This window comes from Spinacia oleracea, chromosome 1 (genome assembly GCF_020520425.1).
Source record: "Spinacia oleracea cultivar Varoflay chromosome 1, BTI_SOV_V1, whole genome shotgun sequence".
NCBI lineage: Eukaryota > Viridiplantae > Streptophyta > Magnoliopsida > Caryophyllales > Amaranthaceae > Spinacia > Spinacia oleracea.
In genome coordinates, this window is record NC_079487.1 from 64,426,331 (window position 1) to 64,439,697 (window position 13,367).

The 13,367-nt window shown below is 33.0% G+C and overlaps 1 protein-coding gene across 2 annotated transcripts; it reads right to left on the minus strand.

Moving 5' to 3' along the window:
- Window positions 1-6,263: 6,263 nt before the first annotated feature.
- Window positions 6,264-11,057, minus strand: LOC110776067 (protein trichome birefringence-like 38). Of its 2 annotated transcripts, none has more exons than XM_021980641.2 (5): window positions 10,427-11,057; window positions 10,113-10,287; window positions 8,172-8,347; window positions 7,810-7,968; window positions 6,264-6,770 (listed from the first exon to the last, which is right to left on the minus strand). In XM_021980641.2, the coding sequence occupies exons 1-5, from the start codon at window positions 10,756-10,758 to the stop codon at window positions 6,470-6,472; spliced, it is 1,143 nt and encodes a 380-aa protein (XP_021836333.1). In that variant the 5' UTR covers window positions 10,759-11,057; the 3' UTR covers window positions 6,264-6,469. The 2 variants fall into 2 exon arrangements, with proteins under 2 accessions (XP_021836333.1, XP_056685403.1); XM_056829425.1 differs by having other exon boundaries at window positions 6,546-6,770; window positions 7,878-7,968.
- Window positions 11,058-13,367: the final 2,310 nt, after the last annotated feature.

Sequence of the window (13,367 nt, forward strand, 5' to 3'; positions counted from 1 at the left end):
GGTTGATTATTTCCGACGTGTGGAATTAACTACTAGCACTTTTTTCATGTGAAAAGTCATACGTAGCAATGGTATAACTTGTACTTGAACCAACCATGATGCTCTCAACTACCTATAGTTTGTTAGGGCCAATTATGGGTTTGTTGGAGTACTTCGTACGAATTGAAGTGTTTTTTCTTTTCTTTTTTTATTTTTTATTATTATCACTTGAATATTTGGATAATGAGTATTGCTAAGATAGATAGAATACTTCTCAATCAACATTCAACACAAGTTTGTGGAGAAATCGTTTTGTGACTAGGAGGTTATAGGGTTAAGTTTCTTCAATTACATAATATTTAGGAATAACTCAAATATAGACATGTGTATTTGTGCTGACTAACTTGTAAAACATTATTAATGTCACAGAACAAAGTGAAATTGTGAATTTTTTATTTTTACCCATAAGAAGTAGTATAGTTTAGTAATTTAACTATAATTCCATTCTTTTCCATAGCGAGTCATCTTTTACCCCACTCATTTATTTATGGTCAAATTGGAACTAAAAGCACAACTGCACAAGCGATGAACAAGAAATGTATGAAGTACATCGCATCTTTTGTGTGGCCAGTTATACCATCAACTTGATGGTGTGATGATGTGTTCACAGCTTCTTTGTGCGCAACTATTATAGAGAATGCTGGTATTACTTGACTTTCTATGTTGGTGTTACTTATATGTAGTATTCGCGGTGACTTTTCTTGTTATATTGCAGTTTTTTTTTTATTATTTCATGTTATATGCTCTTTGTATAAAAGTGTGTGGCCTAAAATTATAAAAAAAAAAAAACCACCCCTAAAACTATACGGAGTAAGTACCTTGACTAAGGCTCTATTCTGTTCAACTTATTTTGACTTATTTCAGACAAAATAAGTTCAGATAAGTTCGGTTAAGTTCAGATAAGTTCAGTTAAGTTCAGATAATATAAGTTCAGAAAAAATAAGTTTTTTTCATACATTTTCACACACATATAAGTCAATATAATTTCAGACAAAATAAGTTTTATTCGGATAAAATAAGTTTAGATAAGCCAAGATAAGTTCGGTTAAATTCAGTTAAGTTCAGATAAATCCAAATAATATAAATTCAGTCAAAATAAGTCGAATAGAGCGGGACCTAAAACTATAAAAGTAGCTCCCCTAAAACTATAAAAGTGACCCCTCTAAAAATATAAATGTACCTTATGTAAAACTACCAAACTACCTTAAATAAAACTATAAAAGTACCTTTCATGAAATTATTAAACATACCATAGAAATAACATGACTAAAAATATAAAAGTACACTCCCTCATTCTATAGAAGTACCTCGCTCAAAACTATAAAAGTACCTTACATGAAACTATAAAATTATAGAGTATCTGAAATAAACCATTAAAGTATATGGCCTAAAAACTATAAAAGAATCTCCTCTTAAACTATAAAATTACCTCCCCCTAAAACTATAAAATTATAAACTATAGAAGTAACTTGACTAAAACTATGAAATCACATCCCCTAAGGGCATGCTTGGATTTAGTGTAATGGATTATGAGGGTAATAAAAGTCAAATCACCTTAATAAAATAAAAATGAAGGTGAATTGAGATGGTTGCAAGGAGGGTTGTGCGGTGGTATTGTGATGAGAAGTTGTGGTAGTGGTGGTGTTGTGAGGAGAGGAGAGGAAGGGGAAGTTATTACTTATTACCCTCCAAATGAGGGTAATAATCGCCCTAGTTGGATGGTGGGTAACTATTCCCCCCATAATGAGGGTGTTTGTTCTCCATTTCCTTTTATTTTCTTCTTGCTAATACTAGCTTGTTCTCTTTGCCACCACTTCATCCCTTCATCATCACCTTCAATTACCTTTTTTTTTTGAGTTTGACTTTTATTAACCCCTTAATGCATTACCCTCAATCCAAGCATGCCCTAAAACTGTAAAATTATAAAACTATAGAAGTAGTTGTTCTCAAAAAAAAAAAAAAATAATAACTATAGAAGTAGCTAGACTAAAACTATCAAAGAACGTACTGTTGGAAATAATGCGTTGTAACCATGAAAATTAACAATAAAATAATAGGGAAGAACACAATATTCAATAATTGATCTCAAAAGCTGTGACGGGTTTTACGCCTGCCCTAGAAGCGTATTTCGCCACCACCGGTACAAGGTTCTCAGTGACGATTGCTCCCCAAGGGTAACACAGCTACCTTCCAACTCTGTACCCCGATTGGAAGGCTGGAATTACTTCAAGAACTGCTCAGATCTCTATTTGACAATAATGACAGATATAATATTTTTAGGGTTTTTTTCGTTTCTCTGTATGTCTCTAGGTTATCTTATTGGAATAAATAAAAGAGTATTTATAAGGAATCTGGTATAAACCGCAACTCCTAGACAATACTCCAAAACCAATACCCACGACAACAATGAAACGGGCCCACAAGCATTATCACAATTAAATCGATCCGTAATGCATTATAATTACCAACAATCCCCCACTAATGCATACGGACAAGAGATATTGAAATCTGAGCAGTAAATGAAAGGTTTAGCGCATAAATGTTAGTGTCTAAAGACTTGAACTAACATATTAGTGGAGCGAGGTATTCAACAACCAATAAAGTATCCGATGATTGAACTCTACGACTATTGAAGAAACCCAACACCACACGCTTCACCTTTAGAAGCTTGAAAAATTCCGCGACCGCATGAAACGTCATACGAGGCCAACTTTCCCTTGGATTCTAGTGAGTATTATTAGAAAAACAACAAACATGTTTTTCATAGAAGGATGCCATCCCCTCTTACTCACATAGGTGTCTCATCAAGTCTATTTTACCACATAAACCACCCAAAAGGCATATGAAGACATTAAGAACTTTAAACGTCCAACCTTACTCATCGGTATACCATCAAGTCCGTTTTATTAGGACCACTCAAAGGAGCTATGTATATATTAAGAACATATTGTTCAACCTCACAAATTGCACAATGTATCTATCACGTCTTCTCATGAAATCACTTAGTAAGTGAAGTCAATCAGGCTAGATACTTTAATCTTAAATCCATCAAGTTCAATAATAAGAACCATCCACACAATAGGACTATGGACTCATAAGAGCAACAAGGATTAACCTTCCAAATCATAAAGCGGTGTATCTATCAAGGCTTCTTATAGTACCACCCATTCTAGGAGACCATAAGGCTAGATACATTAAGAGTAAAATACTCAACCTTACCCAAAACGGTGAATCCATCAAGTTCTCTCATAGAACCACCCAAAATCGGGCTATAGATTCATTAAGAGCAGAAGCTCATCCTAACAAGTGTTTTCTGTAGAAATTGAACACAACATAGATTTTAAAAACCCTTCCCCTTAACTAGTTTGACACCAACTCGTGCCAAGACCTTACTTAAAGAATATTTTCTCTTTAATCTCACATACTCAAGGAGGGTATCACATTCACAAATAACTGTATTTTCCGTGTCTAAAATGCACGAATGTGTCTCACTTTGCCAATTAACTCATTGTACATGACAACTCACACATACAGTAACTAGTGAATAACAATATGAAGAAATGCGATAAAATTACTTACTCCCACAATGAGCCATCATCCAATAGACTTTTCTTATTTTATGAATCTTGACTTGTAGGATCCAATGATATTGCCATAAATTCATATTGACTCCATGGGAATCTCAAACCTACTCGTTTTATTTGATCCTCTTCCCATTGTACCTTTTGGTGAATAATAATCACTTCCACGCTCTCCACCTATGCAATATAGGATTATCTACAAGGTATGCTTACAGCACAAGCATCATCAAGTCATGAATTAATCATACAATAGTAGTACTTCAAGCATGTTAGCATATTCAATTTATGAGAAACTATTTCTAGATAAATTTCCACAATATGCTAGGATTATACAATAGTATAATTGCCACTCAGTTAAGAATTGGTACTTACCAAAAAGCCTCTACAAACTCAAATGTAGTTAGGACGTACCTTTACCGATTCATTTGTCTCAATTTGTCTTTTATCTTAAATTGAGTAAATAGAATCTTTAATTAGTTTCATTTAAAGCACTAACGTGTGTACCATGCAACATAATGTGATTCACACAAGGCATATGAACACTATCAAAGCCAACCACATATAGGGACACACACATATGCATCAATTATGCTCATAATAAAACAAATAGCATGAAATAATTTTAATAAAAACTAATCATATCAATGCTTAAGTGTTCTTTTCCAACATACTCCTCATTTCTAGCTAGTAAACTAGCTCATTGGCCTCAAACATTAACTCACACCCCCACATTGACCAACAAAGTATCAGATAACAATGTACCAGACATCAAAGGAGGGAACATATCTACATATTATGTAAATAAGTTAGAGTTTGCCAAAATAAAGTTTAATTTAGATAAGAAACTTCTCTGACGTCAAGCATGATGGATACACTATCATTAATGCTCGTGCTCTCCAAAGTAGTATACGAGCATCCTCATCTTTATTGCTAGCTCTGCTAACAGGTATTCACATTAACTATGCGTCCAAGTATAATTGACCTGCACAACCTTGTTAGTGACCAACGCACAAAACCACAACTAATGCACTTGTTAGTCTTCGAACTTTAGCTTTAACCCTCACATTGCACAACAATTTATTAAAGATAATATCATACATAAAAGAGGTCACATAATAAACATATTATGTAAAAATAAAGTTTGATAATAAAAGAATTGGAAAAGAACTTCCTTGGTGTCAAGCGGGTTGTTGATCGTCTTCGATCAATAACATATACTCATGCTAGTATAGTGCCTAAACGTCATTGCTAACGACGACCCATAACAGAACAAGTCGGCAATATCCAAGATATCCTCTTACACAAAATATGGGACAGCCTACTCCACGACTTGAGTGCGGCCAATCCTCTTTGCCGCGGATAGGTTGTGGTATCTACTGATCAGAATTACGCTGAAAATCAAATACTCTTATGGGAGCCGTAAACTCGTAAGGCAATTGCATTCAGCCAATTGTAATCTTCTTTAACTTAATAAATAATGATTGTGATCCCATTGTATCTTCCTCAATTGCAATTAACTATTTAAGGGATAAAGGAAATCATCGTAGCTTGACAACTGGTGATTTTGATCAATTGAAAAGTAATAAGTTCCATCCAACTTGATGACACTACAATAAATTCTGACTAAAGGATGGTCAAAATTCCTCGATGCTGACGAAGAGATTTAAATTGCTAGTATCCTAGTACTCCAGGAAAACGGAAAATAAATTTCCTTCCAACACATGACTCATATTAAAATTCATACGGTCTGCTCCACTTCAGCCAAGAAAAAATTATCCAAAGCCCAAACACTTGATAAATAGGCCTAATTTAATCGGAACACCACCACTGGAAACTTGTGGTAGCCACGATCATCAATATTACGGAGTATATGAATTATTCATAATATCTACCTTGCATATTAATAACATGCCAGCAAAACTACAACAACAACAAATTTAGGGTAGCCTCACCAATTTGTCATTTATATATTTCACGGTAACAACATGAGTACGCTTCTAGATTGTTGGAAATAATGCGTTGTAACCATGAAAATTAACAATAAAATAATAGGGAAGAACACAATACTCAATAATTGATCTCAAAAGCTGTGACGGGTTTTACGCCTGCCCTAGAAGCGTATTTCGCCACCACCGGTACAAGGTTCTCAGTGACGATTGCTCCCCAAGGGTAACACAGCTACCTTCCAACTCTGTACCCCGATTGGAAGGCTGGAATTACTTCAAGAACTGCTCAGATCTCTATTTGACAATAATGACAGATATAATATCGTTTCTCTGTATGTCTCTAGGTTATCTTATTGGAATAAATAAAAGAGTATTTATAAGGAATCTGGTATAAACCGCAACTCCTAGACAATACTCCAAAACCAATACCCACGACAACAATGAAACGGGCCCACAAGCATTATCACAATTAAATCGATCCGTAATGCATTATAATTACCAACACGTACATGTCCTAAATTATAAAAGCAACTGATCTAAACGTATAAAAGTAATTGCATTGACGTTTTGGGTTCCGTTAACCTTCGTTAATGGGATTTAAACGCGGTGGGCTTACTTACAATTGTGAACATATCACACCATCAAGTTGGTGGTATAACTGATCACATATAAGACTTTTTATGTACAACATATTACCTTTGTTTCTATAAAATGTTAACAAGCTTGATTTTAGTCTGTTTTTAAAATATGTTAACAAATTACATGCTTTATTCAATTTTAGCGTTAATACATGTGCATTTTACCCTCTCACCGTTACTCCACAGTCCACAGTATGTCTGTTTCTATAAAATGTTTACTTGTATCCGCATTTTTCTTATATCTATCAGCAGACAGCGGTGGTTGCTAAAATGAGATGTAAAAAAGACATGTATACAAAAGTTGATTCCAAATATCAGGAAGGCCAGCCACACACCAATGAGTACAATCCATACCCTTAAACCCATTATAAGAACTCGGGTGCCCGTCTTTCCTTAGTTGTGAGAGGGTTGTGATATCGAGTAGATGAATGGATTTCGAAATGGTACTTAACACTTGTTTCACCACCTCTAGTGCTGGTGGTACTTCACCTGCGTATGTTGATCCTTTCACAGGCATCGTCTCCTTTGAACAATCCATCACTCCCGTTGCATTCCACTCTTGTCCACTGAATTCAACATTATTTCAAACCAAATGTTAAGCAACTCATAGAAAACGTGATAAAATTCTCTATTAGGTTGTGTTCTCTTTACCTTAAAAAATTAGTAAATTATGTTTTAATAAATTCAAATAAGTTGCAATCAAACTCTACCAGTTTCTATAAATATCAATTAGGCTCTATAAGTTTACACTCTTGCAGGTTATATCAAGTCCTCCTATTGGGTTCAATCATGCCTAATAAATTCATATTATTTCATATTTCATCCAGGGAGGAAAATACTGTTAAAATATTAATCTAGAAAAATCTAGATAATAAATTGTAAAAATCTACTAGTAAAGTGTGTAGAAAAATCTAGCTAAAATAATGTCTAGAATTCACTTAGGATAGTTAACAAAAGTCTAGATAAATGACAAGTGTAGAAAAATCTAGAAACTAGGATACAACAACTATAAATATGTTGTATGTGCATGAGTTGTTAGGTGAGCCAATCAAGAGAGCTTCCACCAAATATGAGGGGTAGAAACAAGTGTTCTACCAAAGCAAATATTGTTGTACAATTCTTATCAATATAATCAATGTTAAAAATACAATTTTATTATATTATTAGGGCCCATTAAAACTTACGCGTGCGTCCTCAAATTTCTATCAAATATACCCTTAATTGTCAAATGAGCCTAGGTCACACCCATAAACTAAAAGGAAGGTTACATTGAACCACCTACAAGCTTAAATGAGCATCGTTCTAAAATCAATTGGCTTGAGAAACAATAACTCTAGCCTGCAATGCAACTTATCAAATGTCTAGCAAAAGGCATAACACACTACACAATGCACACCCAATTAACTTAAAATCGAATTGATCTACTTCTCTAATGTGGGACAACCTATATGTTTTTTCACTAAATCCTACAAATGATAGAAATTTGAATACTCAAACTCTTATAAAGGGTTTATTGATAAAATTCGTGGAATATTTTTAACTATGATTCTATGAAGCATAAAATAAAAGTAATGTGACCTATTGTGAGTATAATTTAATGGTTACTTGTAGTGTGAAGGATTGGTTCCTTGGAAGAAAACTCTAGTCTTTATAGGATCGATTTCAGAATCTACCCAATTTGCCAATGTCGTTAATGCTTTTCTATATGCATCCATGCGGTTCATATCCTTTAATATCATCGTCCCATCTTGAATATAGTCCCAACTGTAGCACAAAATTCAAACACAACCAAATTCCATTAGTACAAGTACATTAGCTACTACAAGTTCCGATTTAAAATTCTAAACATACATGCTACCTCCGTTTGTATTCAATTGTTACTTCGTTACTTTAAATTATACTGTTATTCTATTAACATAATAATCAATTATAAACAAAGAGAACATAGTATAGTATAAGATAATTACGATTGCTTAGGCCCCTTCACAGTCCACCAAAGCCAAGTGTTGAAAATCAAAACGTCCGTATCTTTCCAAATGTTGCCATCCTTAAGGGAGTTGAGCTTTAGAACTCGCCCTATTTGCTCGCTCTCGATGTCGACTAGGTAGTTAGAAGGATATGATATTATTGAAACACCATAATCCTACAATTAAAATCACAATGAGATTTTAGCCAATGTGCAATTTCATCAAATATATACATTCAAATTTATAGTCATAATGTGATGAAAAATAAATATACTTCCTAGATACAACACTTTATTTCACGCTTGCCATTACATAATTTCAACGATTAATATCTTGAATTATCATTATATAAAATTCATAAAAAATTGATATTTTTAAGGTACTTATTGAGATAAATCTAACAAAATCTCACATGACTGATTTTCGTTACAGAGTGTAAAAATATTGTAAAATGGAAAGGTTTTCCTTATCATAAAAACTGAGGGAACAATTACAATTTTTCTAGTCTTTCAAATAAATAGACTAAAATTATTTGAAAAATGCTTTGACGGAAAAAAATATTTCAATTTTCCTTTGCTTGTTTTATTATGGGTTGAATCAATTTCACCAAGGAAAAACTTCTTTTTGATTTTTTTTTTTTTGTTCTACTACGAGGAGTTTCCTCCGCCTTCGGCGAGTGGACTAATCTCCAGTGGAAGTTTGCATGGGTACCTCGATGGGCAGCATCCCTCCCATAGTCCCAGTTGAGATTTTTTCCATTTCCAAGGCTCGAACCCGAGACCTTGGTTAAAGAGCAAGAGGCCCTTAACCATTCATGCCAACCTCAATTAGTAACTTCTTTTTTATTAGAGTGCAAGTTAATCATTGCATGAATCATATCTATTTAGGTCAAATAAAGTTCAAATGTCATTTCGAGGAGAATTATGGTTTCGGGTTCACCAAGTGGTAGCAACCTTATTTCCATAAATAACATCTTATTCAACCACATGATCGAACCCAAAGTTTGGCCAACTCTAGTAGAACAATTATTTGAATGGGAGGCAAATAACAGTCAACAATTTAATGCTCCGAAGAGAACCAAAGTTTTGTTATTGACATAGACATATACTTTGTTCTTGGTATTTGTCTATTTCTTATTCCGATCGGTCACCCCGTGACAAGTGAATATTGCCAACGGGAGGTGATAATATTCTTCGAAGCTCAAAATTCACATGCAATACAAATCAATCGATAAGAATCATTCTCCATTCATATTAGAAGGGGACAAAAAGACTTTGACTATACACCGTCCACCATTTTCATTCAAATTAGATTATATTCCCTAGTGCACGGCCATTGTCACAAAATAATGCTCCCTCTGTTCCTTTTTGTTTGTCACAATATTTTTTTTTTGGATGTTCCTTTAAGATTGCTCGATCTATTAATTAAATGGTAACTTTTTCACTTTTATTTTCTCTATCTTTCTTCTCAAATGACCACTCTACTAATGTATGTGCGTTATTAACAATCAATTCTTAATAAAGTGAAATTTCTCTCATGGAACAATAAAAAAGTAACTCGGGAGAGTAATATGGCTAAAAGTTTAGTTGATGGGTCCATTCAGATATCTATACCTTGTATTTAGAAACGAAAATGTAATGGACACGTGTCACTTTCTTCGCCTTTATACGGAGTATACAGAAAAAGTTGCCTAAAACAAGTTAAAATAAAGTCCATTTTGTATTGGTAGAATTCATATAATGATCGAGTTGGCTATTTAACTAAGACATTTGCTGGTATTTTTAAAATCGTTGTTACAATGTTACTGACCACTATCAAAGGTTGGGTATTAATAGTGTTGATAGAATGATTGAGGTGAAACGAGTATATATATTGTTACATTAAAAATAATAACATCTTTAAGTAACGGAATGAGTAAGTAGGTTTATAGTGAAAGTTTACCCCAAAAATCCAGGATTTGATTCCACCAATAGTCTGTTGTTGTGTAATATTGGAGTTTGGAACAGCAGCATGAAGCAGGCACACTAATGACTGCCAATTGTTAAGACTAAGTGAATCCCCAACATACATTATCTTCTTTCCCGCCATTCTCTTTAGGAATTCCACCCCATCAAACCTGCATTATTATTACTAATTATCATAATTAATTTAATATTAATTTATATATCATCAAACAAATATATATATAAAGAAGTTAGTTAGTATAAGATTATGGGTTATCTTTTGATTACATGTATTGCTAAGATTAATTGTACCTTGGGAGATCACAGTGATCTGGCTGCCACCGGAACTTGAGATAGTATTTATCGGGGCGGCCGTACTTCTGGCAGTCGAATTCCTTGCGAATGCCTGGACATTTAGAAGAATCATACATAGGATATGAAGGATCCCAAACCCACTGACCTTGGAAAATATTGCATTGTTTTAGCTCTAGTTTCGGTCGCATGAACTTGTTAATTACACCACCTTGTCGTCGATGATGGTGCCCCGGTTGATGTTGCACGGCATTAAGGGTAAGAAATGAAGTTATACCTAACAATATAACAATCTGAAAAGGCAGAGTATTGTTCTGTTTTGTTGTTCCCATTTTGGAGCCAGATATAAAGGCAGCTAGAAAATAGAGAGGAGTAGAACTGTGAAAATTGAAATTAAGTAAGAGAAAATTAAGTGGTAGATTTAGCACACATACATATGACTATTCCGTATGAAGCTAGCATATATATTGCCTGCCAAAAGAGAGCACATCTTTGTGTATATTTCCTCTGCTTCACAAAAAATTTCCCACTTTTCGATTTTAGCCTCTTTATCAAAATATTCCTACTTAGTCAAACAAATATTGAGTACGGAGTATTATTTTACTCCAACTTTAATTGTAAGGATTGTTTCTCTATTAATATACTTCCTCGTTCCTCCATTTCTTTTAATTGCACTATCTTATATTTTGGCATTGTTCACATCTATTACTATATATTAAAAGAGACACCAGGAATGACATGCGTCATCTCCTGGTGCGATTTTTTCCTGCCAAAATATTTTTTATTTTTACATTAAGTTTTTAGGAAACTAAGATAAAAATATATTTTAATTACCATAGATGTGTACTGCATAATATATTATTGGAGGAAAGCTAAATCAATATTATTTTTTCCTCTATATATAATTTTATTTATGTATTAGTATAACTTTTTAATCTGATAAGAAATATAAAAAATATTGATAAATGAACTTCTAATGTTAGTCTACTATTAATAATATAATACATGGTAACTGGTAAGTAAGAATGTTAATTAAAATAATAATACATGGTAAGTAGACTAACATATATGTTTATTTATCAAGATTTTACTCAATTCAAAATATGTTGTATTTGACTAACTCGGTTATACTCGGGTCTTTTCGAAAATTAATCTTGAGTCATTCGGGTTTGGTTAACGTTGTTAGATCGTTCTACATACAAGTAAACGACTATAATTTTTAACTTTGTATAGTAATATGCAAATTTAGTCCATTTGAATATTTTTTTACACAACTTTGAATTTATACTTTTTCATATTTCCTTTTTACTTTAATATTTCCTAATATCACAAGTCTTTTAGTTACTATTAAAATAATAAATTGTTTTATTAGTAGCCGTGCGTTGCACGGGCCATAAACTAGTATTATTATATGATAGAGTTATGAGAAAGCTTGATTATATCGATGTTTGTGAGGGAGTATTTATACACCCATCAGAATATTACAAACACAATAATTAACATAAATAGGAAGATTACAACTAACTATATATGGTAGCATATACATTAGAATAAATCTATATACTAAATTAAGTTATTTTAATTGATTCTGATTGATTGTAAATAATCAATTAATTTATTCTAAGTCTATAATCAAGGAGATGGTATCTCCTTGATATTATCCTCAATATTATATACTTATTTTTTGTGATTTATATGTAAGAAAAATATATTCATGTGGGATCTTGTTAGATTTATCTCGAAAGATACTTTTAAAATATCAAATTTTTATAATTTTTTCAATTGTATAATGAGAGATATTAATGGTTAAAATAGTGCATTGGCAAGCGTGAAATCTAAAATGGTGCAATTAAAAAAGGGTACTACTAAATGCAGAAAATATTATCTTTATGCAGAATTTGAAATGACAAAACTATCCAAAAGCTGAAACGGGAACTTACAGTTTCAATCCAACTGATTTCTTTTACAACACATTCGACTATTGTTTGGTGGGGCCCTGGGGGATATGAAAAGATGCGGAAAAAGCTCTGTCATTTCTCAAAGGTCCATTTTCATGGTGGTCGGAGAAATCACCGGACAAAGATGATCCACCGTCCACCGGTTAAGATTGTCATCAACTCGATCATCACAGAGAGTGGCGAATAAGTCCTTGAAAAACTCCTATAGAGTCTCTCATTGCCTCACGCTTAAGCCTTAAGCCTTAAGCCTTAAGCTGTGATAGACAATTGACCATTGTTGCGTCTGATTATATACCCATTACCCAATTAGCGTGCGTGTTTGTAAATAGGTAAAGTTGACAATTAGCCTGCCTATTTTACCTTCAATTCATAGCTACATCACCTAACCTTATCAAAATCAGTTTCTTTCTCCATAGTCAGGTTTAAGAATATCTTAGTCATAATCTGGATTTTGAATGAAATTTGTTCGTTCTTTAAATTAAAATAATAATAATTGTTCTTTCTAGATCCAATTTATTAAATTCTTTCTCTTTAATAGTCACAGAGTATATTGAAAATGAGAGATAAGTTTGCAAAAGTGGAGGATGAACGATACTTTTTGGCGATGATGAACACGAAGGAGCCAGTAAATGAAGATTTTTTTAATAAAAATAAACCAAGGGGTATAATTGAACTTTCAAGTTTTACATAAAGAAAATATTTTCTACATTTAGAAACTATGTTAAAAAAAATAGAGGAAGTATTCATTATAGGTGTCTGAAATTTGACACTTTTTTAGTTCGGTAAATGGATTGGATAATTTTATTTTAGGTGTTTGGAGGTTGTCAAATTGTTTGATTTTAGCCCAGTACCCTGCTCTTCACACTGTTAATTTTCATCTAAACCTCAAGCACTCAAAATAAAATAAAATAAAACATCAGTTCAAAAGAAATAGAATTCCTCCTCCTTGTGAAAAAGTTGTTTTTTTGTTTTTTTGAGAACGG

Excerpts from the sequence above, each read along its gene's own strand:
- LOC110776067 (XM_021980641.2), bottom strand. The coding sequence starts at position 10,758 with ATGGGAACAACAAAACAGAACAATACTCTGCCTTTTCAGATTGTTATA. Across the intron at positions 10,288-10,426 it reads GATCACTGTGATCTCCCAAG|GTTTGATGGGGTGGAATTCC; the intron begins GTACAATTAATC and ends ATAATAATGCAG. Across the intron at positions 6,771-7,809 it reads ACCAATCCTTCACACTACAA|TGGACAAGAGTGGAATGCAA; the intron begins GTAACCATTAAA and ends TGTTGAATTCAG.